Raw genomic sequence first — 26,816 nt, 5'->3', positions numbered from 1 at the left:
ATCATTGGCATCGGCCTCAATAATTCCATATCGTTCAGGCTCTCTGTTTAGAAACTACAGTGCTTGGAAAAACTTTGCTGCACACAAATGTGGTCAAACAATGTTTATTAAGAGAGGTAAAACATGTTTTCTAGAGAATCATCAGCATTGTCCTGTAGCTAAAAACTAAAACTACCATTTTTAAGAAATTATTTTCCTTTGATGTCAAGATAATTCACAGTACTTAAGATAAAACACAAACCTTCAAGTGTGCAAAAGAAATCAAGAGAAATTATGTAAGAAGCAATATAAAGGTTACAAAGTCCTTAAATTTGGCATGCATGAAGCAGATTGTGAACTGGTGGGTTGTAAAACTAGTAAAAAAAAAAAAATACTGCGAGTCCACTGTTTACAACAGTGCCAAACAACGTGTCATGAACTTGCATGTTGAATCACGTAAAAATCTGTGGTCATGCGACACAGGAAGACTCAGTTATCGCTGAACTGTTTTTCCATTTGATTGTTTTAGATTTATGGCCTGGAAATGTTTTTCACACAAATATTTACTGGAACTAAAACTTGACTACTGAGTTAGTGTCGGTTACTAGTAGATGGCACATTCAGACTCCTGTACTCTACAGTGAACTATTTAATCCGCATTCTAGGTCTGACTTGTCTCTTCGAAAAAAAACAAAATGGAAGTGTAACTTCTTTGCATTCCAGCCCCTAGTAAAGTTCTGTTAGGCTGTTAGCGGCATTTAAGCAACCTCTCCTGGAGCCACAGTAATAACAAATGCTATGTCAGGAATATTTTTGAGATCAGTGTTTCCCACTAAAGACAGTGCACTATTCATTTTGCCACTTACACTCCAGTTTTTCTGTTACATGCGATGTGCTCTTTTTTTTTTTTTTTTGCTTTTGCTAGGCTACTAGCTAGCGCACATAGGTTCAGAAAACAAAACCTGAAGTACCAAGGGATTCATAGAACACACTGCATCCATTAGACCTCTCTAAGAGGAGATTTCACGTCCCTTTGCTGCAAGGATAACGAGAGCATAAAGAGACAAACTAAAGAGCTATTTGGATTTTACATCTGAAACAGCCCGAGAAAATGTCTTTTTAATTTCTGGAGATGCAGAACAGTAAATCATTCAGACTGTTGCTGTTGTGCTTTTCTACATTAAGTTCCTAAAAAGAAAGGAAATTATTGCTGTTGCACTATAAGTAATACGAGTGAAATTGAGATTTATATTTTTTAATTGGAAAAAATATTTTTACAGATAGTTTTTGATTGTGTTTGTCAGTCATGTTGAAGGTCAAGGTTCACAAAATAAAATATGCTTGAAACGAGAAGACTAATAGACCGTCTTGTGCTAGGTTTTAATTTTTTTTTTTTTTTATATATAATCCGGGATAATCAGTGTCAACTACAACAGGTCCCCAACCACCACGCCGCGTACCGGTACCAGGTCATTTTGGACCGGGCCGCACTGATGAAAGAAAAAGAAAACTTGCACTAATTCCAGTGTATTTATTATTCAAGGGTGAAGAATATTTTATTTTGAAGTGACCGGCTTCTCTCTGTCAAATCAATCTGATGGACTCTTGACGCATGCCAAGATGTTAATTGTCTCAGTCGCTAATATTAAACCTACAAGCTAGCAAAATGTGTTTAAAAAAAAAAAAAAAAAGAACCATGTACAAAGCACGCACTGCACAATTGACCAACTTAATATTTATACTTTCGGATAACTTTAAGTGTGCTGAACTAAAATGGAAACATAGAAAATGGAGATTTGTACATATTGTTTGTTGCATGCATTTTCTCAAGCCGTAAATTATTCAAGTATAGCAAATATGTATGCACTGGGTATTTCGGCTCTGAGATTTATTCTGCTGATTCGTGAATGGCCATCATCTTTTCCTCGACAAATATTCAGTCTTCCTGTCATGATTCGGAACTGGTGCCAGTAAACATTGAAATTAGACTTGTTTAGATGTTGGATCCCAAATTTATTGACAAGATTTGAACACTCAATGAGCAAAGAATCAAAACAATGAGTTGAGCGTCATCATGTCTGGAGGTGTGTTGACATGGGAAAACGTTTTATGTATTTATTTGTAGACGTTAGCATTTTAAAGCTCTTTTTTTTTTAAAATAAACTCTGACTTGCCCTTTTGTGCATTCAAGCATTGTCATGTTTAAAAACCCAATACATGTGTTTTCAGTTACTATTTTTAAACAATCCATTTTCTTTCAAATTTTTTTTTTTTACTTCTATAAGTGGGAATGTGACTAAATACAGTTGGGAACCTCAACAATTCATAGAGAATTTCCTTTTGCATGCTCTCATGATGACTAAAGATTGTCAATCTCGCTGTGATGCGTTTTTTTCTCCTAAAGATCACAATTGTTCTAGTGAGTCCCTCAGAGCATGTTGGCTTCTTTCTCGTCACACAGTAGTCCTTTCTTTTGCTAATGGTTCCTTCTTGTTAAGTATCCTGCAGGAACATCATAGAATTCCCAAAAGCATACAAGTGAAAAAAAAAAAAATCACACGTCCCTTCTGCAATACAACAATATGCTTTGTGCATGTTTCTGACTCTAAATAGCCTCTGTTGCCGAGTCCTTCAGGGCATGCTTAAGGCTCCAAAACATTTGAAAAACAACAGGCTGTCTTGTTTGCTGTGGCTGCAGATACAGTTAGTTGTGTGTGTGTGTGTGTGTGTACCCATTAAGTGACATTTAAACTTGCTGCTCCTTCAATCTTAAGCATCCTTTCATATCGCTCACGGCAAGTGATATTTGTAAATCCTTGATAATCTTTATATCAATTCACGATGAAAATAGCATTTTCTTCCTTTTGGAGTCTTGACTTTTTTTTTTTTTGCCTCAATCCACATACGTTTAACCAAAGCTACAATATATGAATTGAGAAGACGGGGACATTCCAGTCTCGGGCCTGCGTCCCCCAGGGGGTTCCAATAAATTCTGTCAACTGAGATTTTTCTTAAGCCTAAAGTAAGGGATAACGTAAGAAAACACTGAGGATGGAAACAACTTAGAAAACCTCAAGTCTTTTATTTTTTTATTTTTTTTCTCAACACATTATCCTCAATAGGAGAACATGTTATTCATTGTATATTAACTAACTACTTAATCGCAAAAAAAAAAACATAATTAATTGCAATTATTATTTGTGAAGTTTTTAACAGTTATTTACTTGAAAAATATCTTGTAATTAATGTAAAATCACCAAATATGAAGTGTATTTTAAAACAAAGACTCTTCCAATAGCGTTCTTTGTTCCTTGAATACTAAATGGAGTCATCCTTACAGGCATTTTTCTTAGAAACAATTCTCAAAACTTGTTCAGTACATTTAGTTGTAAGCACCACACTCCAGCAATGTTGGTTTGCAATGCCCGTGGTAATTTAAGCAGGGTGTTTTGTTTGGAGATGATATGCCAAACATATACAGCTAATATTGGATGGTTTGAATTTGGCTATGCAAGATAAGCAAATACATTTTTGAAGTAAATAAAACTGAGTTCAAATATTTAATCGAATACATTTTCTTAAAAATCAATCTTGAGTCAATTCTTTAATTTTGACAGTCCTAATATTTAATGTTGATCTGAATTTGATCATTGTGGCAATGCAGGCTAAAGAAAGAATATTTACTGAAGTGAAAAGCTAGTTTGGCTCAGAAAGGAAGTACATGCTTAAAATATTACAAAACACTTAGTTTATTTAATTTGCTAATCTACTACTAATCCGGAAATCAACAAACTGACAACACCGAAGTAAATCTGTGGTGAGAACGATGTAAACACTTTTGAAAATAGCTGCAAGAAACTTTTACTCCTTTGTTGTGGACCTGCGTATGTGGTCAAGACAAGTCAACATTACCTAGATAGATCTTAATCACAAGAGTCAGATAGGGCTTCAATAGACCACAATTGACAAATATTATCGACGTCCCTTTGAGCTTAACCCCACAGGAGGGAAGGAACCACAGGGGGAAAAAATAGTCTAGTTAATGGTCAGTGGTTGTTTGAAAAAAAATTAATAATGATAATTATATGATAATAAATATATATATATATATATATATATATATATATATATATATATATATATATATATATATTAGAAAATTGTATTTACTCTAAACACCAGTTAACACTTGCCCCACCCACACAATGCCGAAATACACAGTGGCATCCCAGAACCTTTTTCAGTCTTGTTGTCACATGAGGGCAATTGAGCAACAAGCTTCATTAGGCAGCAGTGCACATAAATTGGTGGAAGTGCAGCCCTTGGAAAGGTGTTTGTAAAGTGTTAGTTTTTGTCGGGGAGACGCAAGGGATGTCGCTCCTTGGCCATAAATAATGTCTTCATCTTTAGCGCCTGGCGTCAGTTGCCAGCGATGGTGCAAGTCTGTTGCCAAACAAACAACAGAGATAGGCGTTGCTCAACTCAAGAAACGTATTTTTGCTCTAATATGTAATTTATCTTCTATATTACCTCCTGCACAGCCGCGTACCGCTCCGCACACAGACTTCAAAAGTATTTATGTCCATTACTCATTTAGAATGATAGATATTGGGATTTAAAAATATTTTAGGACAAGTACAAGTATCAACCCCATTTTTTGTTACTAAAATAAACTATAAAAAAAAAAAGTAAAAGTAATGCAAGGGGGAAAAAAAGCAGTGAAGCAGAAGTCAGGTCAAACATTATCTTTTCAATATGTTGTATGTGCCCTGATAGTCTAAACAGTTTTCGGATTAATCTCATGTTCTTTCAATCACAATTAATCAGACTATTCCACTGATTTCTGAAGTTTTGACTTGACTATAAGGACAAACACTAACTGCACATAAAAGGGACTTATTGTGCAGTACCCCACTACCCCTCAAAAACATTTTTATAAAGGCTCTAATGATTCTGACTCAGTTGAGACATGAACAGTCGGACATGTTAACGACTAAACTCTGAACCTGCACTAGCTTGAGTCGTCATTAATTTGTGTCACGTGCAGGTGCAATGCATCGTATACGAACCAATAGTGTGTGGGAATGTTGTCGTTATACTTCTCAGCCAACCAATCAAAATGATTTAATCTATACTTTTGTGATTTATCTGGATTGGTGTTTTGAGCAGTGATAAACTGGAATGAACACAATGCAAAAGGAAATAATGTGTGTAAGGAGTAAAAAGTACAAAAGTTAGCAAAAGAAAAGCAATGAAAGGAGTAGAAGTACAAGTAGATTGAAAAATAACTACTCAACTTATAGATACTCCAAATTTGCACGTAAGCAAGGTAATGAAGTATTTTCACGATTTGACACCTCAGATTTTAGGTAGCCCACATGCGCACTCAACCACAAATGACTGATGAATATTCTGTATGAGACAGTTTTATTGCTCCAATAGTGACAAACCGCAGCCTTTTTTTTACTAGTAATTAGAGGCCTTTATCAAACTTCCCCCTTTTCAATTAAGATTTTTTAAAAATTGCTTCTTCTCAAATCAAATTATTTTTTAAATACAAATAATATTTGAGAGAAATAGCAAGTTTTTGGATTAACCATAGTGCAGAGACTGCCCTTTTAAATATTTTTAATAATCAGCTGCAATTCAAAAAAAAAAAAAAAAAAATTGATGCTTCTAGATCGAAGTGTTGCTTTCAATACAGTAGGTCGCCACATTTTATTTTGTTAAATTGACTTAAAGACTTATCAGACATCTCTGTTACTGCTTTTAAATGGTTTTGTTACTAGCTCACTTTTTTTTCTTTTTTTTTTTTTTGCAAGTGTGGATACCTGTTCCTCCAGAATCCCTGCAATGAAATGTGAGGTTAGCCAGGATTCATTTTTAGGCCTTTTGTTTTTCATTCTTATTTGCTTCCCCTTGGGGATGACATCAGGAGACACGTTATCCGCTTCCACAGTTATGCTGATGACACACATCTGTAGATTGTCGTGTGTTCTGATGACACAGGGCTTATTGATACCCTCTGAAACTGTATTTTAGATATTAAGTCATGGATGGCAGAGAATTCTTTACAGCTCACCCAAGACAGAACAAACTGAGGTTTTAGTTATAGTCCCCGAAGGTCTGAGAGAGAAAGCTTTACCAAAACACACAGTTTTTAAACTCACACAATGCTTGCAGAATCCGGGCATTATTATTTTTTTAGTTTTATTCCTTATATTAAAAATGAACTTGGAACGCTGTTTCTCTCACAGGCTAAAACGGAGGTGCTGATACTTACGTTTAGTTTTTGCTATCTTCCTAAAAAGAGTATTCGAAACTTACAATTAGTCCAGAACTCAGAATTGCTGAAGAGGACCAGATGGCAGAAGCACATTAGACCAGTTTTAAAATTGCTGCATTGTCTCCCCATGTTTTATTACTTTTAAATTTCTTAATTGTCTTCGGCCATCTTCTTTATCTGACTTGCTTTCATCATATCAATCTTCACGGATAATGACGTCCTCTGGCACCGGGCTCTTAATTATTTCCTGGATAAGCACCAAAACATACAGAGAATCTGCATTCAGCCATTCTTTTTGTCCAAGCTATGGAATAGCTTGCCAGAGGACATCGGCAGAGACTGTAGACATTTTTAAGTGACGGCTCAAGACGCACCTTTTAATTAGTCTTTTAACTTATTTCTTTTACTCTTTTAATTCTGACGTATTTTTATCAAATTTTCCGCTGTTTTAGTTTGGGCTGCTTTTATTGTTTTGTCTTTGAGCTTTGTTATCTTTGACTTTTTAGCTCGTATGTTGTTGTTTATTTTATCTTACAGCTCCAGTGTTTCCTCATGGGTGGCCTCCTCACTGGGAGGTGTGGCTTGCCTTCTCAAAGGGGGCATCCTGGGGGGCTCTGCACTATGTGTTGGGTCTCTGTGATGGCAGCGCTCCCCCTGTGGCCATGGGCTATCATCCCTCATAGTGTGGAGCTCCCCTTGGGTGCTTTTTCCTCACATGGTATCGCTGAGCCTCACCATGTCTTTATAACATAGGTTATCACGTTGTGCGTAGGGGTGTGCGTGTGTGTGTGTGTGTGTGTGTGTGTGTGTGTGTGTGTAGGCGTGCGCGTGTGGGGATGTGGGGGTGTGTGTGAGCATGCTTTTAGGCATGTAAATCTTTGTGCTTGTTAAGGGCCAGGGGACGGGTATACTTTTTATTTTGTATTTTGGATGTTTCAATGGAACAGAATTTTGAGTTGCATTTTTGGATGTGAAAATTGCTATATAAATAAAGTTTGATTTGATATGCTGATGATGCATATTTAGCGCTGCAGAACTATGGGTTTATTTTCTATTGAAATATCAGGCACACAGATTAACTGCAAAAGAGCCTTTTAATAATAATGGCTCATTACAAATAAATCATCACACATTTAAATAACGTTTTATTGAACCCCTGCAAAATGCATTACCGGTTGGAGTATCTTACAAAAGCTGTAGTCTACGACTATTGTGGTTAGTAGAAAAGAGATTCATGAACTCGTCAAGTCAAGGGCTTGTGCTTACTAAAACTCTGAGATTTTTCAGACAGTTATCGTCCATGACAATAGATCACTGTCAAAATCATCAATGTCAATCAATATCAAAATTCTCGACACCACGTTTCAAATGGCAGGTTTTTGTGATGTAAAAAATGAATGAACATAATTAGACCAAGATAAAATAATTTTTATATTTTTTTTCTGTGAACTCTGACCTGTACATCTCCTAAATCTCTTCAAGAGGGGAAGTAAAAGCAAAATGATGCACTAATGCCCTCTTAAAAATATTTCATTTTTTTAAGTGATTTGCACAAGTTATAGGTCACATCAACGGTGGGAAATGTTTTACATGATAAATCCTGGCAATTGAACTACATTATAAATCATAACGATAAAGACACATAAGTTCACAAGTTTACATACCCTGGGGTATGTAAACTTATGAGCACAACTGTATATTGCCGTTCAATCAGCGTGACTGTGGCCAGTCTCTAGTCGAACTTTCTAGGTCAAGTCAGCAGCAACAGTGATGACTTCAAAACTTCAAAATAATAGCCTAACAAGGCATTTTGTTTTAAAGTTGGCCCTGGGATATGGGATATATTGTGGTTGTTGTTCTTGTAGTAATTAGGGAATAAAAAGCCGAATAAAAAACTGGTGAAAAAAATTATAGTCACATTAAAATGACATGTCTATTAAATCACTCTTTAATCAACATTCACATACAAAAATGTCTCCACTGGCCATATTTTTAGTTGCTTTTTTTATGAGCTATTGCTTTCATAAGCACAGATTTTTAATGGTGCTCCGATAGATCAGGCGCTGATCGTGATTGGCCAATTTCCGTGGCATAGTGCGTGATCGGCATATGTTATGTTATCTATCACTCACAATTCATGCTTTGCAGCCTGCCTCCAACTTGGGACCAGCCTGTGTGTTGTGTAGCACCCTCCCACCCCCTTTCTTCAACAATGCATGTTACAGAGCTTACTAGGAACTGAATCATGAGATGTGTGTATATAATGTCCTGTTTTTGTATAATGAAGGGATGGAAATTTAAATAGAATGTTTTTTGTAATATCTGATTAATCAATTAATTGTAAAAAATAATTGGCAGATTTATCGATTATTAAAATATTTCTTATTGATCAGCTTTAAATTGAAAAATGTGATGTATGTGATCTGTATTGGAATCGGTATACAGTGAACCCCCGGTTATCGCGGTTAATGGGGACCGAGACCACCCGCGAAAACTGAAAATCCGCGAAGTAGCGTCGCACCTTCAAAAAAAAAAAAAAAAAACACCGTATATATATACTTCGCACCTATATATATATATATATATAGGTGCGAAGTAGCAGCACACCTTCAAAAATGCTTAAAAAAAAAAAATAAAATATATATATATATATATATATATATATATATATATATATATATATATATATATATATATATATATATATATACATACATACATACCCTGGTAGAGAGAGAGTGAAATTCATGTTATAACAAAAAAAAATATTATTAAAACTTATTATTTTTTTATTCCCCAGCCATTATTTTTGTATTTATTCAATTACTTATTTTTGTATTTATTTAATAACTTCGACTTTTACCTGCTGGTACGCCGTCCGGTGTGCCCTATGAATGTTATGATCCTCAAGCAGAGCTGGAGGATTGAACAGGACTCTCCAAACGCAGACACGGGAAAAAAGGTGGTGATACAAAGATATTTATTATAATCACAATATAGTCAGTGTAATCAGCGCGTCTCGCAGCAGCTGACGGCATGGCGCGAGACAATCGCTGGAGGAACGCCCACACAGCTGAAAAAACAAAAACACGCGGCATGACAGGCACGGATCATGACAATGAAATGAAAGGTGGCATTCTTCATTTGTTTATTTATTCATTTATTCATTCATAACTGACAGCCTCGCGCTCCGCCGGTGCCCGGGCGGAAGGTGCTCCTCTTCGGCTTACTGTGACGCGAGCATGCCCTCCTCCTTGGGAGCTTCCATTCGGTTAAACTTAGGGGCCGTTTGGCACCGCCCGTGCCCGGGGAAGGTGCTCATCTACGGCTTAACTGCCACGCACGCCGGCCGGAGCTCTGATACGGTCCGAACCGCGCGAAACGTCGCCACAAATCGTGTCCGGGGGAACCTGCTCTTCTTCGTCTACTCTCTTCTTCGTCCACTCTCCTCTTCGGCGCACGCCGGCCGTCTAACCGCTTCAGCGCCCCCTTGTGCCGCTCGGCGAAACTACAATGCCCCCGAATATTTTTTAGACCCGCGAAGCACTGAACCCGCAAAAGGTGAACCGCGAAGTAGCGGGGTTTCACTGTATATCATTCTCCCTCATGGATGATCATATCGGAATCGGCAGCATAAACTGATGGGCTGTCAACTGAGCGAACTTTAGGTAATCATGCCCATGAAAAAATGGGCCTAAATTAACAATTTACCGTTTTCTTGGCACTTTTCTCACAGTTCAGGGTGTACTCAGCCTCTCCCAGATTACTGAGATCCAGAACACCCAAGGTTCAGAAAATGGATGGTCGAACGATTGGAAGATCTCTTTAGGCTGAACTTGCTTTCTTAGACTTCTCTCCTCCCGACTTGCATGCATGACTTCTACCCACTGGCTCTATTCCACAAATCTTGTGCTAGTTTGATTACATGAAATCCACAAAAATAATAATAGTAATATTTATAGGTCTAGTCCTACTTATGTCCCCCTGACCGGAAGAGATAAAGGATCAACAGGCATACAAAGAGGTTTTGTCTTCAAGAGTCGTACTTATCTTATCCTCAAGAGATTATATTTTCTTCTTTATGAAAAAAGTTTATTTCTCTTTAAAGTTGTTGACTAAATATATATAAAATACCAAACAACTTTAACAATACTCACACAGATGTAAGTAAATGCTGTTTTTAATTCTCATAGTGCCTAACTTTAAAAACTGAAACCATTTTTAGTTGCTTATGACAATTTGTTGGTATTTGTTTACTCCTGTTTGCTCTCGTGCGTACAAATTCATTGGGTCAAGTACAGTATATTTATCTGGATTAGCCCTCTGAATAGCAACATTCAGTCTATTTTCAGGATTAACTTTAATGGTGGAACGCTTTCGATATCGTGCAAGGCAACTCCAAGCTTCTTGTTTTTTTTTCATATTTACTGTGTAATTGATTATTCCCAAAATATCAGCGACGTGAATGAAGTTGTTAAATTGCAAGATAACAAAATTCTATCTACTTTTATTCACTGCCAAGTAAATTCCATTCTTTGCCACGGGGTTATTGAAATTCCTCAGATGAGCTGTAAATATCTTGAGACCCCCCTCACCCCCTCAGTTTTGTCGCTTTTACAACCCTGTAATGGCAATTTGCTGCCCAAGGTGAGGCCTATCTGCAGGACGTGTTTTAACGCACCTCACATGGGCACCGGGACAAAGATATTGTATCCCAGCATGAACAGGAGTGTGTTTGTACTTTTGTGACATTTGCAGGAACACAAGACCTGATTGTATGACAGGTGAAGGGAAAGACACTGATGCTAAACAGTTAATCTATTTTTCTCATTGACTTTCTGGTGTAACAGGCGCTTTGTTGGTGTTGGGTCTGTAGCCTGAAAAGCGGCTGATGGAGCTAAGAGTCCAACCCAGGCCTGGATGCTTTTGGCCAGCGAAATTCCTAATCATAGCAAATATAGCCATGCCAAAAACAAGGAGCCGAGTGTTATTGGTTGCTGACTCTTTTGATGTTACAAATGAAAAGTAGGAAATGGGACTCAATTGAAGATATGGAGAACAAAGGTGCATTATGTATGCTGTGCTGAGGTGGCCTCGCTTGCCAAGGATCCACAGGGTTAAACAACTGGATGGGGCCAAGTAAAAGCCCGAGGCAGGTTTCAGCCGAAGAGGTGGCCCTCTGCAAACAAAGGCGCTCGCTGTTACTGCTGCATCCTCACATCAAGTGATACGCCATAAAGGCATAACTGCAGTTTTTACATGAACCAATCCAAATTTGTAAAGGCTCATTGTGCCCGCCTGCAATCTCTAACGCGCATAACTAATGATGTGTGGTTTTTTTTTTGTTCTCCTCGGCATCTAAAGCCAAGCCGCTGTTGTTTCCCTCGCTGCCGTCTCAGTCCTGAGAAAAATAGCAGTGAAAGTTCATAATAGCTCAGATCTGAGTTGAACCAAGATTGTGGTTCTTCGACTGGACCTTGTAAATCGGTGTACATAATGCTTGAGATGCTTGGATATCACCCTTGTGAGGTATGTTTCTTTTCGTTTATATTGACATGATAAACGGCTAATACAGTATGTCTTTGCTTTGAACAAGTTGGACATGACACACACAAGCTGCTCCAACTTAAATTGTTTTTGTGGTGATCCACCGATTTTGGAAGAAACTGTAGCCAGTGTGCGAAAATAAAATGTAGTAGTACAAGATATAGCTAGCCCCTGTTCCCCTTCACCACTTTTTTTTTTTGCTACTTAACATTTCAGAATAACATCACATTTACCCTACACTGCTATCATTAGTGTTTCAATATGCGTGCAGAGTTTGAAAAAACTTTGCTTCACGTTAAACTGATCAGAAACGCAGTGTTTTATTGATGTCTTTTACATACTGTACATTAATCGACTTCTCTACTTTAAGTTATGAGCTTGACTTCATCTCATTCATTTCTCTCTGGTTGAGATCACACATTGAATATTTTGCATGGGATAAGATCAACAGTTTGGGGGAATTAATATATTAGATGTAAGCAGTGTTGAAGAACTATAAAGAGTTACTCTTATGCTTTTGCAAATATTTATACAGTTTCTGTGTTTTGTAATGCGGTACAAATTCAGGACCACTACATACATTTAATTTAATTTATTTAATTATTTAATTTAAACGAGAGAGGTGTTTATTACCTCACTTACAAGGTCGGCTATTTGCTATACCAATCACCTCACTTTTAATATTTTCACTCTCTGGAGACGTAAAGCGTGAAATTTGAATGGATTGCCCATTTTGTTTCACTTCCAAGCTTTTCGTATGTTCTTCGGAAGGTTATTATCGTGAACGAAATAACGAAAACAGTTTTGTTAACGAAATAAAATAAAAATGAAGAAAAACTAACTAAAACGACATTGCTCACAAAACCAGCTTAAACTAACTTAATAAAAGAGAAACTATCCTTAATTTTTCGTCTTAATAAGCTTTTTGTGAAAATTTAAAATGTAAAACTTGGATTTACGACTGTTGTACAACCGTACGGCACCTCGACGTCCTAAGTGACGTAGGGAGAAAACGGCAGAGCACCATTTTCTCGCTCTCGATCGCTCCCTCTCTCTCTCCCATGCACACTTCCAATATACAAGGACTTAAATTTGACGACTATGTATAGTGGTTTAAAAAGTCTGCACACTCCTGTTCAATTGCCAGGTTTTTACAATTAAAAAAATTCCAGCGTATAAATAATTTCCTCCAAATTTCCACCATTAAAGACCAGAATAAAATTCCTCTAACACATGTGAAATGTGTTCTGGTCTGAAGAATCCATGGCTGAACCTTTTGGCCATATTTCGTAAGGTAAGTCGGTCACAAACACAACACTGCTCCTCACTAAAGAACATCACACCTGAAGCCTGGTGGTGGCAGCATCATGCTCTGGGTCTGTTATTTCTTTTTCTGCGTCTGGAACCAATTCCAAACAAGGCTATAGACCCAATTATAAGATTGTGTGCACACTTGTGCAAGGTTTTTAATCTGTTTGTTTTTACTCCCCCTCTCAGAAAGTTTTGCTTTTTTTTTTTTTCAATTTATTTGTGCAGATTAGATTATAGGTCATGTTGATAGGGGAGTCATTTATGAAATGATTTAATTTGGTGTCATTTTTAATGTCACGAAAAATAGCATTGCAAAAGGCATGTGTAGACTTACCACTGAGTTGAAAAAAATCGCACCTGACAAGAACTACACCATGTTACAAAAAAACTAAAACTAAGCATTTTCCCAAAAACTAATAAAACCTAACAAATCCTTTCTAATAACTGATTAAAACTAACTGAATTGGGAATAAGTCAAAACGAAACAAAAACTAAACTAAAATGAAAAATTCTAAACTATAATAGCCCTGGTTCTTACATGATGCTTTGTTGGTTTCATGCCTGAGAACTTTGGTTTGTGACACCAATAACTGTCATGGTTTCATAAAATAAAATGCAAAATAATCCTGTATTTTCCAGGCTATAATTTGCTCTAGAGTATAAGAAATAATGTACAATGCAGAAGAAAAAATTCACACTTTAGTCTAAATCACATTTTTGCAGGTAATTTCCATCCATCCATTATCAAAACTCATGAGAGTCACGGGCAAGCTGGAGCCTATCCCAGCTGTCTTTGGGCAGGAGGCAGGGTACACCCTGAACTGGTTGCCAGCCAATTGCAGGGCACACAAAGACAAACAACCATTCACACTCACGACCACACGATTAAGAGTGATCAATCAACCTATCATGCATGTCTTTGGAATGTGGGAGGAAACCGGAGTACCCGGAGGAAACCCACCCAGGCAGGGGCAGAACATGCAAACTCCGCACAGGATGGCCTGGGCTGGAATCGAACCCCCAAGACTCACCCGCAGCATGTTGTTCAAGCACCCACTGGCGAACTTGTTCCTCCGGCTGTGGCCATCTAGCTTTCAGTTTTATTCATCGCTGCAAGAGTGGCCTCCGCTTTTTGCCAGTTCCTATCTAGTTTCTCATTCACTCCAAACATTTTCTCTTCTGATCGATGACAGTTTTCAGTTGTTCAGTATATATATATATATATATATAAATATATATATATATATATATATATATATATATATATATATATATATATAGCATTTTTATTTTGCTTTTTTTTTTCTTCATGTATAAATCGCGGGACCAGCCAACCTATGAAAAAATGTGTGACTTATAGTCTGGAAAATAAGGTACTGAAAATACAAAAATGAACAAACTTAAGTAAAAAGCAGTGAATATAATAATGTGCTTTTCAGAGGTGCTTTTTAATGAATGTGGTGCCATCAATTGCAATATGTATAAGGGTTGTCATTCTGATTGACAATTAGCAAGAATAGAAGCCAAATATGGGCCAATTACGTCACGCTTCGGCACCGCCAGTCGTACACACGACAATATGGCCATTAAATTAGAGTGTGATGGGTTTGTTTAATTCCTTTTTTCCTATCTACCTGGCTTCTGCAACCAATTATCAATTATACATCATCTGCCACTATTATTTGTGTGTAAATTTGAGTATGTTGATATTTCATTTATGAAATACAGTCTGGGATTCTTTATTTAATGTTATTCATGTATTCAATGTTAATATTACAAAATAGATCTTATTGATACAAATATTGACTATAGAGTTGAAACATGTAATATTATTGCCCACGCTATTATCGTTAATGCCGTATTTTCCGGCACCTGTATATAATACTCTTTTTTGAAAAAGGAAAAAAAAAAAAATAAAATTTACAAACCGCACCAGGCTATAAACCGCAGTTTTTTATGTTGAAAAAAAGTAGTTGTTTACTGCATGTGCAGAACGATTATGTACTGTGAATGCACATAAAGGTACAGAAACAGATTGTTAAAACGGTGCCTTTTAACACGGCAACAACTTTGCTAGTTAAAGCAGAACAGACCCAAGAGGAAAAAAAAATCGAGATTTATTTAGGATATTTTCTGAACTATAGAGTGCCCCTACCGCTGAAAGAAAAATCCACAGAAAAGCCGCACTGTTGTATTAACCGCATGGTTCAAAATCTAGCGAAAAAGTAGCATCTTATATTCCGGAAAGTACGGTAATCCTTATTACAGGTTTAACTTTACCAGTTGCAGTATGGTAGAAAATCTTGCATTTCAAAATTATTAGTTTATGAACAAATCCCATCTTAAAAAGAATGAACAAATAGATATATCTTAATGTAACCTACACTTGAGTAACTAATTTCTCTTCAAAGAAAATAAACGCGTTACTTTCACATGCAAGTCACTTGTAATATGTAATATATTGTATTTTGGTAGTAACTTGCCCAACATTGGATATCATTAACAGTTGCGGGTCAAGCTCTGGGTGGACTTAGTTGACTAAACACCACCACTACCACATTGCAATTAGAGAAACCAGTGATGCATACAAACCAGTACATTATTGTGTCATGTACAGCACAGCATGTAGAAGACTACAGCATGAGTATTCATCCAATAAAGACATTTCAAGAAATTAGAATCATCATGCTCATCAGATAAAATGTGTATTAAATGTATCCATGTGTCAAGTTATGCTTTGATTAACTAATCAGAGGACGGAAAAATGCGTGTTGGAAAATCGTTAAGGGCCAATTCGCTGGACCCAGCTAACTGTGTACGGACACATTTGAAATCAAGTGATTGGTTAAAGAAAGAGTCCAGTGTCAATACAGTAGCAGCAACGAACGAGTCAGTGAAGGAAGGAATCTTTTGAACGATTCATTTTGATGAATGTAATGTGTTATGATCTCACGTTCTCGACAGGTGTGGTACTGAATTTGCTCATGTTGCTCATAGAGTTTTTGGTCATGCTCAAACGCATGGGAAATTTCAAGGAACTTTGGTTTTTGTGATATTAATTTCCAAATTAAAAAAAAAATTGATGTTCGGTCAATTGAAGAAATGGACTGGACCTTAATTCTCAACAATCAAATTGCCTTATCACCAAAATAATCGCAAGCTTATTGTGGTTGTTAGGTTGTTTTTTTTGTTGAGATATTTTTTTACCTCCCAGCTGTAGACTTGTGTGTCGACTTTTCTTGTGTTTTTTAAAAAAAAAAAATTTTTTATGCCTGGCATCCAAACTGATGTCTGGGTCACAACAGGTGCAGACTCATCTGGAGAACCCGACCAAGTACCACATCCAGCGCTCCCAGCAGCAGCAGGTCAAGCAGTACCTGGGCAAGCTTGGCTCACAGGTACTGAGCTTACCCTGCCCCAACCAGTCCTCTGACCACGGGGGCATGCCGCCAGGGCCGGGCAACAGCGCCCCCAACAGCCCTATGGCCTTACTGACCCTGAACTCGAACTGCGAGAAAGAGGTTTCTGCAGTTGTTCTGCTCCATTCCCAATGAACGCCCCTTTTCATGACCTTTTACTCGAATGACATGTTTTTGCTTTAGATGGATGATGTCATCGACGACATTATAAGTCTGGAGTCCAGTTACAGCGATGATATCCTAGGCCTGATGGACCCGGGACTTCAAATGGCCAACACGGTACAACCTTAACAGTGGCCTCATCACCGCATTTGGGGCTTCAAAGTTGAAACCAGTAACCATCTTGGCCATCTTCTGTGCGGCGGCCACCTAAACTTTTCGTGTTCCTCAGATCCCAGTGCCTGCCAACCTCATGGACATGTATGCTAATCAGGGAATGTCCCAGCAAGGATTGCCCATCAGCAACTCCTGCCCTGCCAACCTGCCCAACATCAAAAGGGAATACTCAGGTTAGCGCTTCGAGGATACAGAATGAAAATTCTGCAGTGCTTCATCTTATCTGCTCTGTATGAGAATGGAAAACAATGCTCAGTTCTACTTCCAGGGGCTTTGGACAGCCAGTGATGTAACGTTGTATTTACGATGCTCAGAAATGTGAAGAATCGTTTGTAATGGTCCATTGTGTTTGTGCCTCTTTTCTACGTCATAACGCCGAAAACAACATCTGCCATGCAGCGTCACAATCTCCGGCCGTCATGCACATGTTGGATAAATCTGGATCGTGTGGAAAATTTGACAACTACCAGAGGCCTGAAGGGTTTCCAGTTGGTATGTGTGACATTTGACTTTCATATATCAGCGCTGTCTCGACAGGATGTGCTTTGACATTTGTGTTTTCCAAAAGCTGAGGTAAGAGCTCTGGCCAAGGAGAGACAGAAGAAGGACAACCACAATTTGAGTGAGTCGTACATCGATTTGGAGCACATTTGCTCCGATACTCAAGGATAATGTTTGATATCATCTACTTTTGTCCTGTAGTTGAGAGAAGACGACGGTTCAACATCAATGATCGAATTAAGGAACTGGGAACTTTAATTCCAAAGTCAAATGACCCGTAAGTTACTCCTGTTAGCCGCGTCTTCCGGTCGCAAAGTATTCCAAGTCGACGTGCAGTGAGCTAATCATTCTATTCTTCTTGCTTCATGGAAGTCTGATACTTGTTTCCAGAAGAGTAGCGACAAATGTTCATGTGGTAAACACCAAAGTGGCCAAACATTGGTTGCGGCAGTCGTAGATATAATTTGAAATTTATTGATTATAGTTTCGAGGCAAAAATTATTGTCAATCAATTTTTATGGTTGACTTGGACATTTTTCTTTTTCCCAGTCCTTATTGATAACCTCACAGCAGTGTTCTGTATCTTGGCCTTTTACAACCCAGCAGGGCACCTGCAGTTCAATAAATGTTTTTTTTTTTAATTCTAAAATGGGACTCCGAGACTGTGACTGATTTGTAGTTTGAAGAGAATTTTGTAGTGCAGTGTAGCATTCGATTCTACACAATATATTATGTGTTGATAAATTTAGACGGTCCCTAAATTAGAAATCCTTGTAGTAGGAATTAGAACATCATTCCGTTCTTCAGTATTCCCGGGCAAATTTCAACAAAGCTCTCACATTTGGAAAGAAGTCAGTTGATTATTCTTTTTTTCACAACTGATGTGAAATAAGCGTCTTCTCATAAGGCCCGATGAACTGTGCTTGTTTTTCTTCAACACTGATAAGCCACTGGCTGGGGTAAAAACAGTGCCGAATTGATGTCTGCGCGGGTGAGTGGTGGAACCACAGAATGTCTGATTTTAGACACCGACCCTGTAATATTGTACGTCACAGCTGTTAGAGAAGACCAGAACGCTATAGCATCAAAGCCTCGGGGAACCGCCTGACTCGTCAGTGTCAAACAAGTAGGAGTTGTGGTGGCGCAACGTCTGGGCACTCGATGCCTCAATTTATGACACACCACATGAGCAATATTGTCTCAGTAATGTTACTTCCGTCTGATATGAAATGGTCCAACGAGCATGGCTAACTCAGTGCTGCTGCGTGCTTCTCAGAGACATGCGCTGGAACAAGGGCACCATCCTCAAGGCGTCAGTGGACTACATCCGGAAGCTGCAGCGTGAGCAACAACGGGCCAAAGAGCTGGAGAACTGTCAGAGGAAGCTTGAAAATGCCAATCGGCATCTTATGCTGAGGATACAGGTAGAGGAAGACATCAGCGCCATCCTATTTATTCAGACTTATTTCATGTTAGAATTTACAATTAGGTAGGTAGGACTGGTTTCATTGCGGCATACAAAGTGCTGTACTTGGACTAAAGATCAAGAACAGTGAAAACAGAAAGTTGAGAATGCAAATGAATACATAGTTTTATTAATTCATAAATATGAACCAATTCTTGAGTCTCTCAATTTCTGTGTATCCTCCCATCACTTGCCATCATATGCAGTACCTTTTAAATCATGTGAGCTCTATACAGCACCAGAGAAAACAAACAATTCAGTGTGAAATGTACAGACAAGTATCTACTGGCCTGTTAACTTGTCGTCCGTCAGTTGATTTCCACAAGAAGCAGACCGCGCCTGATTGGTCACATTGTTTACTGTCTAGCTTGAAGCAATTCTCTACGATACTTGAGCGTCTATTTAGATCCACATGAGCACTGTAGTTGTGGCTTTGTGTGTCTTGATCGCAACCCTGATTAAAAGCTTACGTTATTCAACTAAAAGACTTTTAAGGGTAATTTTGCTGAATATTTGCAATTCGCAATTTTTTTTCATGTGCAGATTTCATGAAACACATACGATAGCTACCATATAACTACCTCTTTTACTATGCCTAGGCAGACACAATTGAATGTACATCATGTCGCAAAATGAAAGGTTTATATATATATATAAATTTCCAAGAGCACAAATGGATACCAATTTTACAAAGTTTCCCAAATGCTCAGCTCCTGTGACAAGACAAAAATCCGTTAGTACGGATTTCAGTGAAATTTTGAGATCATTTGAGCAAGAATGTAATTAGGCTGAGAAATGATGTCAAGTTTTTTGGAACCCTTTGAACATTTAAGAGCAAAGTTATGAGTCTTATTAAATTAAAAGGCAACATTCTCCTCACTCTCGCAGGTCTGAGAAAAATAAGTCTTCCTTGGTGCAAGACCTATGTGTGCCGTCAGCCAGAACTTCAGACAGACTCACGCATTGTTTTAGTCATGGAATCATTCACCCACATTATGGGAAATAATTTTTCCTTTCCATGTTCTTCTTTACTCTGAATCATACGTGCGAGACGCACAGCCAGATACTGTCTGATGAATGACGTAATTAAGTCACCATTCACCGCTCTTTTGCTTGTGTGTGTGTACAGGAGTTAGAGATGCAGGCTCGAGCTCACGGCCTGGCCATCACGTCGTCGGCGCTGTGCTCCGCCGACCTCGTGGGCCGGAGGATCAAGCAGGAGCACGCTCTGGAGGACTGTCACCAGGACCTGTACACGCTCCACCCCCACACGCATCACCAGCAGCACCCCGCCTGCACGCCCGAGCCCCCCGGCACCCTGGAGCGAAACGAGGGTCACCCGAATTTCTCCGATGGGCACTACGGCATTCCCGGCAGGCCGGCCTCCAAACTCAACGACATCCTCATGGAAGACAACGTATCGCCGGTGCAAGGCGGGGACCCTTTGCTCTCGTCGGTCTCCCCAGATGCCTCAAAGGACAGCAGTCGCAAGAGCAGCGTAAGCATGGATGAGAATGAGCAGTGCTGTTAGCGCCCCCTTCTGGAAGACCCTCTCTTATGCCGTTACACTCTGGGCTGCTGGTCTTTTGTTTTGTTTTTTTCTGTCTGTGTTTACATGTTTTCAGTCTTTGGCTCTCTTTTTTTATTACTATTTGTGTCTTTCAAAGCCCTCAACCTTGATTTCAAGGGTCGATTTTAAAGTCTGTTTCAATCAAAACGTTGATGGCAATAGTTACACGTTTAGAATTTAATGTAAAAGAAAGCACATTTATCTTAGGGTAGATGCTAAAGTATGTCTATTTGTGGTGATTCCAAAGCATCTGAGGAAATGATAAATGACATGTTGTGATGAGAAAACACTGCTTTTTATTTTTAAATCACAATAGCAATAATAGAAAAAAATCTATTTATTACTGTAGTGCTTTACACGCCTTGTGTCTTAGAACTTGAACATGCCGATGCCTTATTTTGACATCAGTCGCTATGCACATGCTGTGGTTGTTGGTCTTCATCCAATGCAAAACTCTTTCTTGACAAATTAATCACTTGTAGATTAAAGCCAAATAATGCATCGAAGTAGTTTGTTCATACAGTCTCCCTCACACCATCATAATTTAACGTTCGCCGAATCCCATTCTTGCCCATGTTGTTTTTAAACGTTTTCGGAAAACAAGAAAAAGAACAAATTCAACAAGAACCGTTCGACTGACTTGATTCAACCGTCACCATTACTGGGGTGACACAGACTGCACAATCTCCACAGACATGCAGATTCAAACACCTTTCGTTAGTATTTTTAAATGATATTGTGACCGCATGTAAAAAAAAAATGACAAGGGCAATTATGCTAATGCTTCATGTTATATAGAAATGTCAAGAAGTGTCATTGATGAAGCCAATTCCGCCTATTTTAGCCACAAATTCAGGTGACAAATCAAAGAAAAAGACACGAGTGAGTAAATAGTAATGATGTCATCCTCTAGCAAGTGACATGAATTGATCGTTGGAGATGCGTGCCGAGACCGAGCAGAGGGGTCACCGTACTTCCTTTCATTTGGCCCCTGTCTGAATATCGCATCCCTCACTGACCAAATGGCTCGAACTAATACTTTCACTTGTCATATCTGCGGAGTGCAAAGTCACACAACAAACATGCATCAAAAAGCCTCTCACCAACCATTTATGTGAACATTTATTTTGTGAAGGACTACAAAGTGACTGAAAAAAGCACATGTAAAAAAAACGAAACACTGGAATGACAAATCAAATCAAAAGGTTTTTTTTTGTTTGTTTGTTTGTTTTTATTTTATTTTCTGTCTATGCATTGAGTCATGATTTTTTTGGGCTTCTCCTATTACGTACACAATATTGTATAAGACTGCTGATTCTTGACCATGTATGAAGATTGTGTATTTTTTTTTCCAGCACTTGTAGCACATTGCGTAAGCAAGGTTTTGTCATCTTCCCTGTTTCAACTCAAACTCCAGCCAGGCAACGGTTGACTTTGTGCCTGTCCATTCACGTTGTGACAACGTGATCATGTGATCTTTATAAATGATCAAAGTGCCTTGTGGTGTTTCCTGTTCCGCTACCGATCGAAGAGGAGCTGTAGATACGTGCACCAACGTTGTGTTTCTGATGTTTACTAGTGTTTAGGGAGAATGTCAAGCTGCTTTACGAACCTTTTGCGGTAAATAAAAAATAAAATAAATGAAAAGAGCCTTTCAGCTTAAGAAGCATCGATATATTAGTTTTGCCACGTGATTAAAAAAATAAAACCACAGAATTAAGTGATGTACACGAACACATTAGGAGAACAACCTTGAATTTATCTGTGATTAAACCTATCCTTGTTAAATGTATATTTTTTACACATTTTCTTTTTATATAGGTACGTGTTCTTTTTATTTTAAAAAGAAAACATTATTTTGTATAACTTTTTTCGAGTTTCTCTGCAATTCTCCCTGATGTCAAAGTAAGCTTTTCCAACAAACATAGCTAAACATCAATCGAGTGAGTAATCTTCTCTTGAATTATGGCAATTTATTTTATTCATAAATGCGGTTGGAGAAGAAGTGACTTGTTTGATTTTTATATTCTTGCTGAATAATCTAGGCTACATGGTACTTTATAATATTTGCAACGTGTTATTTATTTTGTGTTGAACACATAAAGGATTATAATATCCCCTAATTTGAATAGCGCATTGTAACTTCACACTGTAATTTCTGTTTGCCTGAATGTAATTCAAATCAATGACAGCCACAAATGTGCTGCCCGTGTGCCAAAGCTACTGGACGTACAATCGATATAATGTATTACGTCATCTCCCCTACTGAACAGTAGTTAGAAGTAGTCATAATAATCATATAGTGCGGCTTTGAAATAAACATGTTAAGGGTTGTTGACCAGAGGGAATGTAACAGAGAGGAACACTTAACTTTTCTGGCGCTTTGGCAATCTTTATTATGTGGTGCAAGTAACACTTTGGTTTGATTTGATTTCAAGTCTAGGCAAAGCGAAGGCCTCCCTTTAGACAAATGGTTACCTTTAATATCCATCTTTTGATGCAAAACTTCAGTTCTATGGAAGACGACGCTTTGGTGGCAATTTAGGACTTTGGGAAAAAAGCATAACCTACCACAATGTTGCATTTACGACCATGTGACCACCTGATAGTTTTTACAACTACGTAAACCCGGCTGAACCCGCGAATGTGATTCAGTTTTCAGTGATGCTCCATTCAAGGCGCTTGCTGTGATTTTGTGGCACATCAAGTTCAACCTGTGTACTTGTAGTCATGCCTGTGATTCAGTGTTAATGTGTTCTCTGCTTCTTGCTCCATTTTGTGGAGTTGTGGCAATAGTTACCATACACACTTGACTCTGTGAACTCAAATTACATGCGGAAAAAAAACATTAAAAGGTTTATTTAAGAGTTTGGAGGTTTTTTTTCTTTGTTTTCATGTGGAAAAATAAAAACTATGTTGATGAATGTCAACCACACTAAAAAAAATTAAAAATAGCGCCCACCCCACACATTTCATATAAATTTTGCTATTAGCGCTGTTTGCTTTAATTTCATGCTAAAGGTTTGACCAAAATATCCCGTTAAACACGTCTTATACTCTGTAAAATATGAATTGTGCGCAGTGGAAATTTGTGTTTGGCATGTTTGGCTCACAGTCAAACCTGGGGAATCTCTGAGGCTTGTGAATGTCTTGCATGAATTTTCGCCAAGGAATTCAAAACCATGCATCAGTTCAGTGAACAATTTCAACTGCCCATTAGTGAATGGTTATCTACAGGTGGTTGACCACCGACCATTCTAGGGTGTACACCTCTCAAGGTCTCCTCCAAGGTCAGTCATTCACTGTTTACTCATCACTGCCAATAAGCAGCATTTATTCAGTGAAATGCATTCGGTCTAAAATTAGTTACATGACAATTAGACAATTCTCAGGATGATGTAGTACAGTCGTACACCACTGCAAACTTCAACCTCTGTACAGTAATGAACTTATTGTTCACTTATTATCTGTCAGGAGTTAGCCTTAGCCGACACGTATTGTCTTTGATGCAGCTCTTGTTTTGGATGTGACAATATTGTGGCTGGTTTGTGTACAGCTCCTGTACATGCAGTGTTTACATCTCTCCACAAACATGACGTTGAAAACAAGTTTCGACCACTGATTACTCAACATATTGAACAGTGTTTCCCAACATTTATTGAGCCGAGGAAGGCACATATTTTACAAGAGACAAATCACAAAGCACACCACTCGAGACAAAAAAATAATAATTGGTTACACAGGTTAATTACTCTCTTCCATCTAATAGAAAAGCATTCATTTTATCTATACCTGCAACGTATCGTGACTAGCGAACCAATATAGAATATTTAAAGACTAATTTTCAGAACAATTAAATAAAATTAGTATTTTTGTCATTTTAAGTAAAATGCAGCAATTAATATGAGGCAGGGGTGTCAAGCATATATATATATATATATATATATATATATATATATATATATATATATGCCCTGCAATTGGCCTACTGCCCGAAGATAGCTGGGATAGGCTCCAGCACCCCCCGCGAGCCTAGTGAGGAGAAGCGGTACAGAAGATGGATGGATGGATATCTATATATAGATATATATATATATATCCAAATGATGCCAGTCTCATGATAGGATGAAATGAACTAACTAACTAACTAACTATATATATATATATATATAGATATATATATATATGTATATATCTATATATATATATCTATATATATATATATATATGGGCCTTGCAAACCAACACTGCTGGAGTGAAAAATCCAACTGCCAGTCTCCACCATTTAGATCATATTCAAGAATCAAAGAACGCTATTAGAACAGTCTTTGAACTAAATATACTTCATATTTGGTGATTTTGCATCAATTCCAAGATATATTTCAAGTAAATATCTGTTACAAGCTTCGCAAAAAATAGTAGTTGATAAATGTGATTAATCGCAATTAATCATGGATATTTTTTTGGGTAATTAATTTGTTTAAAAAAATTAATCACTTGACAGCATTGTCAGCTTTGGTATCTGTGGATAATTATCGCATACAGCACCTTTCCGGTGAATAGTAAATCAAGTTTTCGTTCTAATTCTGATACATAAAGGGCAGCTTATTATTGCTCTCAGCACGTGTACTGGTTTATCAAAGCAGTGGTCACTCTAGTTCTCAAGGGCTTAATTTTCTGCAGCACACCTAATGATCTCTCACAGCACTTTGATTGGGGACCTCTTTATTAGAATGGCAGCTTTTCCATGCTACTTTTTGTATTTAAGCTTCCAAAGCGTTTTGCCGTTATGTTTACTTTGCTCTTCTCAGCGATAGCATACTTCTGATATTTCCATGGCCAGCTCGAGAAGTTCTGCTGAGTCCTGGCAGGAGTTGCAGATGTCCGAGTCCAGTCCCAGGTTGCAGGTCCAGCACTCCCATCCCTGGTGCCCCCCCTCACTGGACTCAGTGATATGATTCGCTGAAGGAAAACCATTGCCGACAGCCCTGCCGAAAGTGTCTCCCAGCAGCTGCATGAACTCATGGAAGCGACAATGCAGACAAGCCAGCAGAAGTCCTGCACAGTCCTCTGGGGGGGGGGAGACATATTTGAGTTTTGTTTCAAGCATGAACAGGTTTGATGTTCACGGAAATGTGCACTACCGTCAGTGACAGGATGGTGTGAGTCATCAGAGGAAATCACACTGCTGCTGCTGTCCGAACATGCTTCCAAGATTCGGTGAGCTTCCTGACCCAAACAGGTGGGGGAGCTTCCTACTGCTTCTCACAAACATCATTTTGTTGAATTAAATATTAACGTATTTTATTCTGCCGTCATTATTTGTCTCCTATAGTTGTTACGTGTCTATAAAAACTTTTACAAAATGATTGTAAATGTAAATCCACAACCCCACGCAGTATATCATCCGAATTCCAATCATTCAAAGTTCTTCAATTAAATCATAAACAAGATGATGTAAACCTACCATCACGCTGGATGTTGGCATTTTCCCCCATCTCCGTAAAATTCATCTCAGCAGCGGTTGAGGGAGAAGTTGTCATCTTCTGCAGAGCAAATAAAACTCTACTCGAGGAACTCGGGCAAATAATGGCTTTGCGTTTGTGTGGAAGCAATAAAAAGTCGTCAACAGCCTTTTCTAATCGGAGATGCCTTTATGTGTCCCCAAACGAATTTTTGACACTGCTTGAAACAAATGTCTTTACTGTTTTTCTTGCAGATCGTTTTTTTTATTTTTTAGATATTTTCATTTTGCTTTTAAATTGCGCAATACAGATTTTACCATGCATTGTAATTTAGACGTTTCGATTAAAAAAATCCACCTGTGGCAGAACCTACCACTTAATTAATGCATTTTACTATATTACATTTTTGCTATTATTACAATTTGATTATTTTTTTTCTCCCTTGGGATAAATTAGCTTGACCAATCCAAAAGTGGGCTGAGAAAATAATTTATACATACATTTTAGAATAGTTAATAAAATGCAGGAGGGGCTTAATTCGGGTTGCGCAGATTTTTGATGGGCCGATAGCGCACCCTAGCCACGGTGTAGATTCATCCCTGGTGCTAGAGAAATGAGAGCAGATTTGGAATCATCGCAAATAAAAAATATATAAATAAATAAAAGAAAGAAAAATCAAGAATTTTTTTACATTACTTAATAATCATGCTGATTTCTTACTCTTCAAAAGAGTTTAACATGATTTCAATTAAGTCAAGAAGAAATTTCACATACAAAGTAATAAAATGTCAAATAAAAAAAAAATCATATTACCTGTCTTTGGCGATAACTACTCCATCTGAGTGTGGATTAGGATATCTATGTGGTTGAGCTCATGTGTCCCATCTTGTTCCATTTCTACTCCTCCTCATCCATTATTGCCAATCAGAAAGCACGT

At 38.0% G+C, this 26,816-nt stretch overlaps 2 protein-coding genes across 5 annotated transcripts in view; one reads left to right on the top strand and one right to left on the bottom strand.

The window, feature by feature from the left end:
• Nucleotides 1-21,911, top strand: part of LOC148340665 (microphthalmia-associated transcription factor-like) — a 48,555-nt gene extending 26,644 nt beyond the window's left edge. For all 4 annotated transcript variants that reach the window (XM_088289758.1, XM_088289761.1, XM_088289759.1 and 1 more), the window contains 8 exons: nucleotides 16,429-16,644; nucleotides 16,726-16,821; nucleotides 16,934-17,051; nucleotides 17,278-17,370; nucleotides 17,447-17,500; nucleotides 17,581-17,656; nucleotides 18,656-18,803; nucleotides 19,974-21,911. In XM_088289758.1, coding sequence (XP_088145884.1) covers nucleotides 16,429-16,644; nucleotides 16,726-16,821; nucleotides 16,934-17,051; nucleotides 17,278-17,370; nucleotides 17,447-17,500; nucleotides 17,581-17,656; nucleotides 18,656-18,803; nucleotides 19,974-20,375 — 1,203 coding nt within the window. In that variant the 3' untranslated portion in view covers nucleotides 20,376-21,911. The remainder of the gene's footprint in view (nucleotides 1-16,428; nucleotides 16,645-16,725; nucleotides 16,822-16,933; nucleotides 17,052-17,277; nucleotides 17,371-17,446; nucleotides 17,501-17,580; nucleotides 17,657-18,655; nucleotides 18,804-19,973) is intronic.
• A 3,310-nt stretch (nucleotides 21,912-25,221) lies between these two features.
• Nucleotides 25,222-26,486, bottom strand: LOC148340664 (myoD family inhibitor domain-containing protein 2-like). Its single transcript, XM_088289553.1, has 4 exons — nucleotides 26,380-26,486; nucleotides 25,882-25,960; nucleotides 25,559-25,672; nucleotides 25,222-25,484 (listed from the first exon to the last, which is right to left on the bottom strand). Exons 2-4 carry the CDS (start codon nucleotides 25,955-25,957, stop codon nucleotides 25,222-25,224), a joined length of 453 nt encoding a protein of 150 aa, XP_088145679.1. The 5' UTR covers nucleotides 25,958-25,960; nucleotides 26,380-26,486.
• Nucleotides 26,487-26,816: the final 330 nt, after the last annotated feature.

Source organism: Idiotropiscis lumnitzeri, chromosome 3 (genome assembly GCF_059441095.1).
Source record: "Idiotropiscis lumnitzeri isolate Australia: NSW breed Sydney's pygmy pipehorse chromosome 3, RoL_Ilum_1.0, whole genome shotgun sequence".
NCBI classification, from domain to species: Eukaryota; Metazoa; Chordata; class Actinopteri; order Syngnathiformes; family Syngnathidae; genus Idiotropiscis; species Idiotropiscis lumnitzeri.
This window is presented reverse-complemented; position numbering and strand designations above follow the sequence as displayed.

Excerpts from the sequence above, each read along its gene's own strand:
- LOC148340664 (XM_088289553.1), bottom strand. The coding sequence starts at position 25,957 with ATGACAACTTCTCCCTCAACCGCTGCTGAGATGAATTTTACGGAGATG. Across the intron at positions 25,673-25,881 it reads TGCCAACATCCAGCGTGATG|TAGGAAGCTCCCCCACCTGT; the intron begins GTAGGTTTACAT and ends TGTGAGAAGCAG. Across the intron at positions 25,485-25,558 it reads ACACCATCCTGTCACTGACG|AGGACTGTGCAGGACTTCTG; the intron begins GTAGTGCACATT and ends CCCCCCCCCCAG.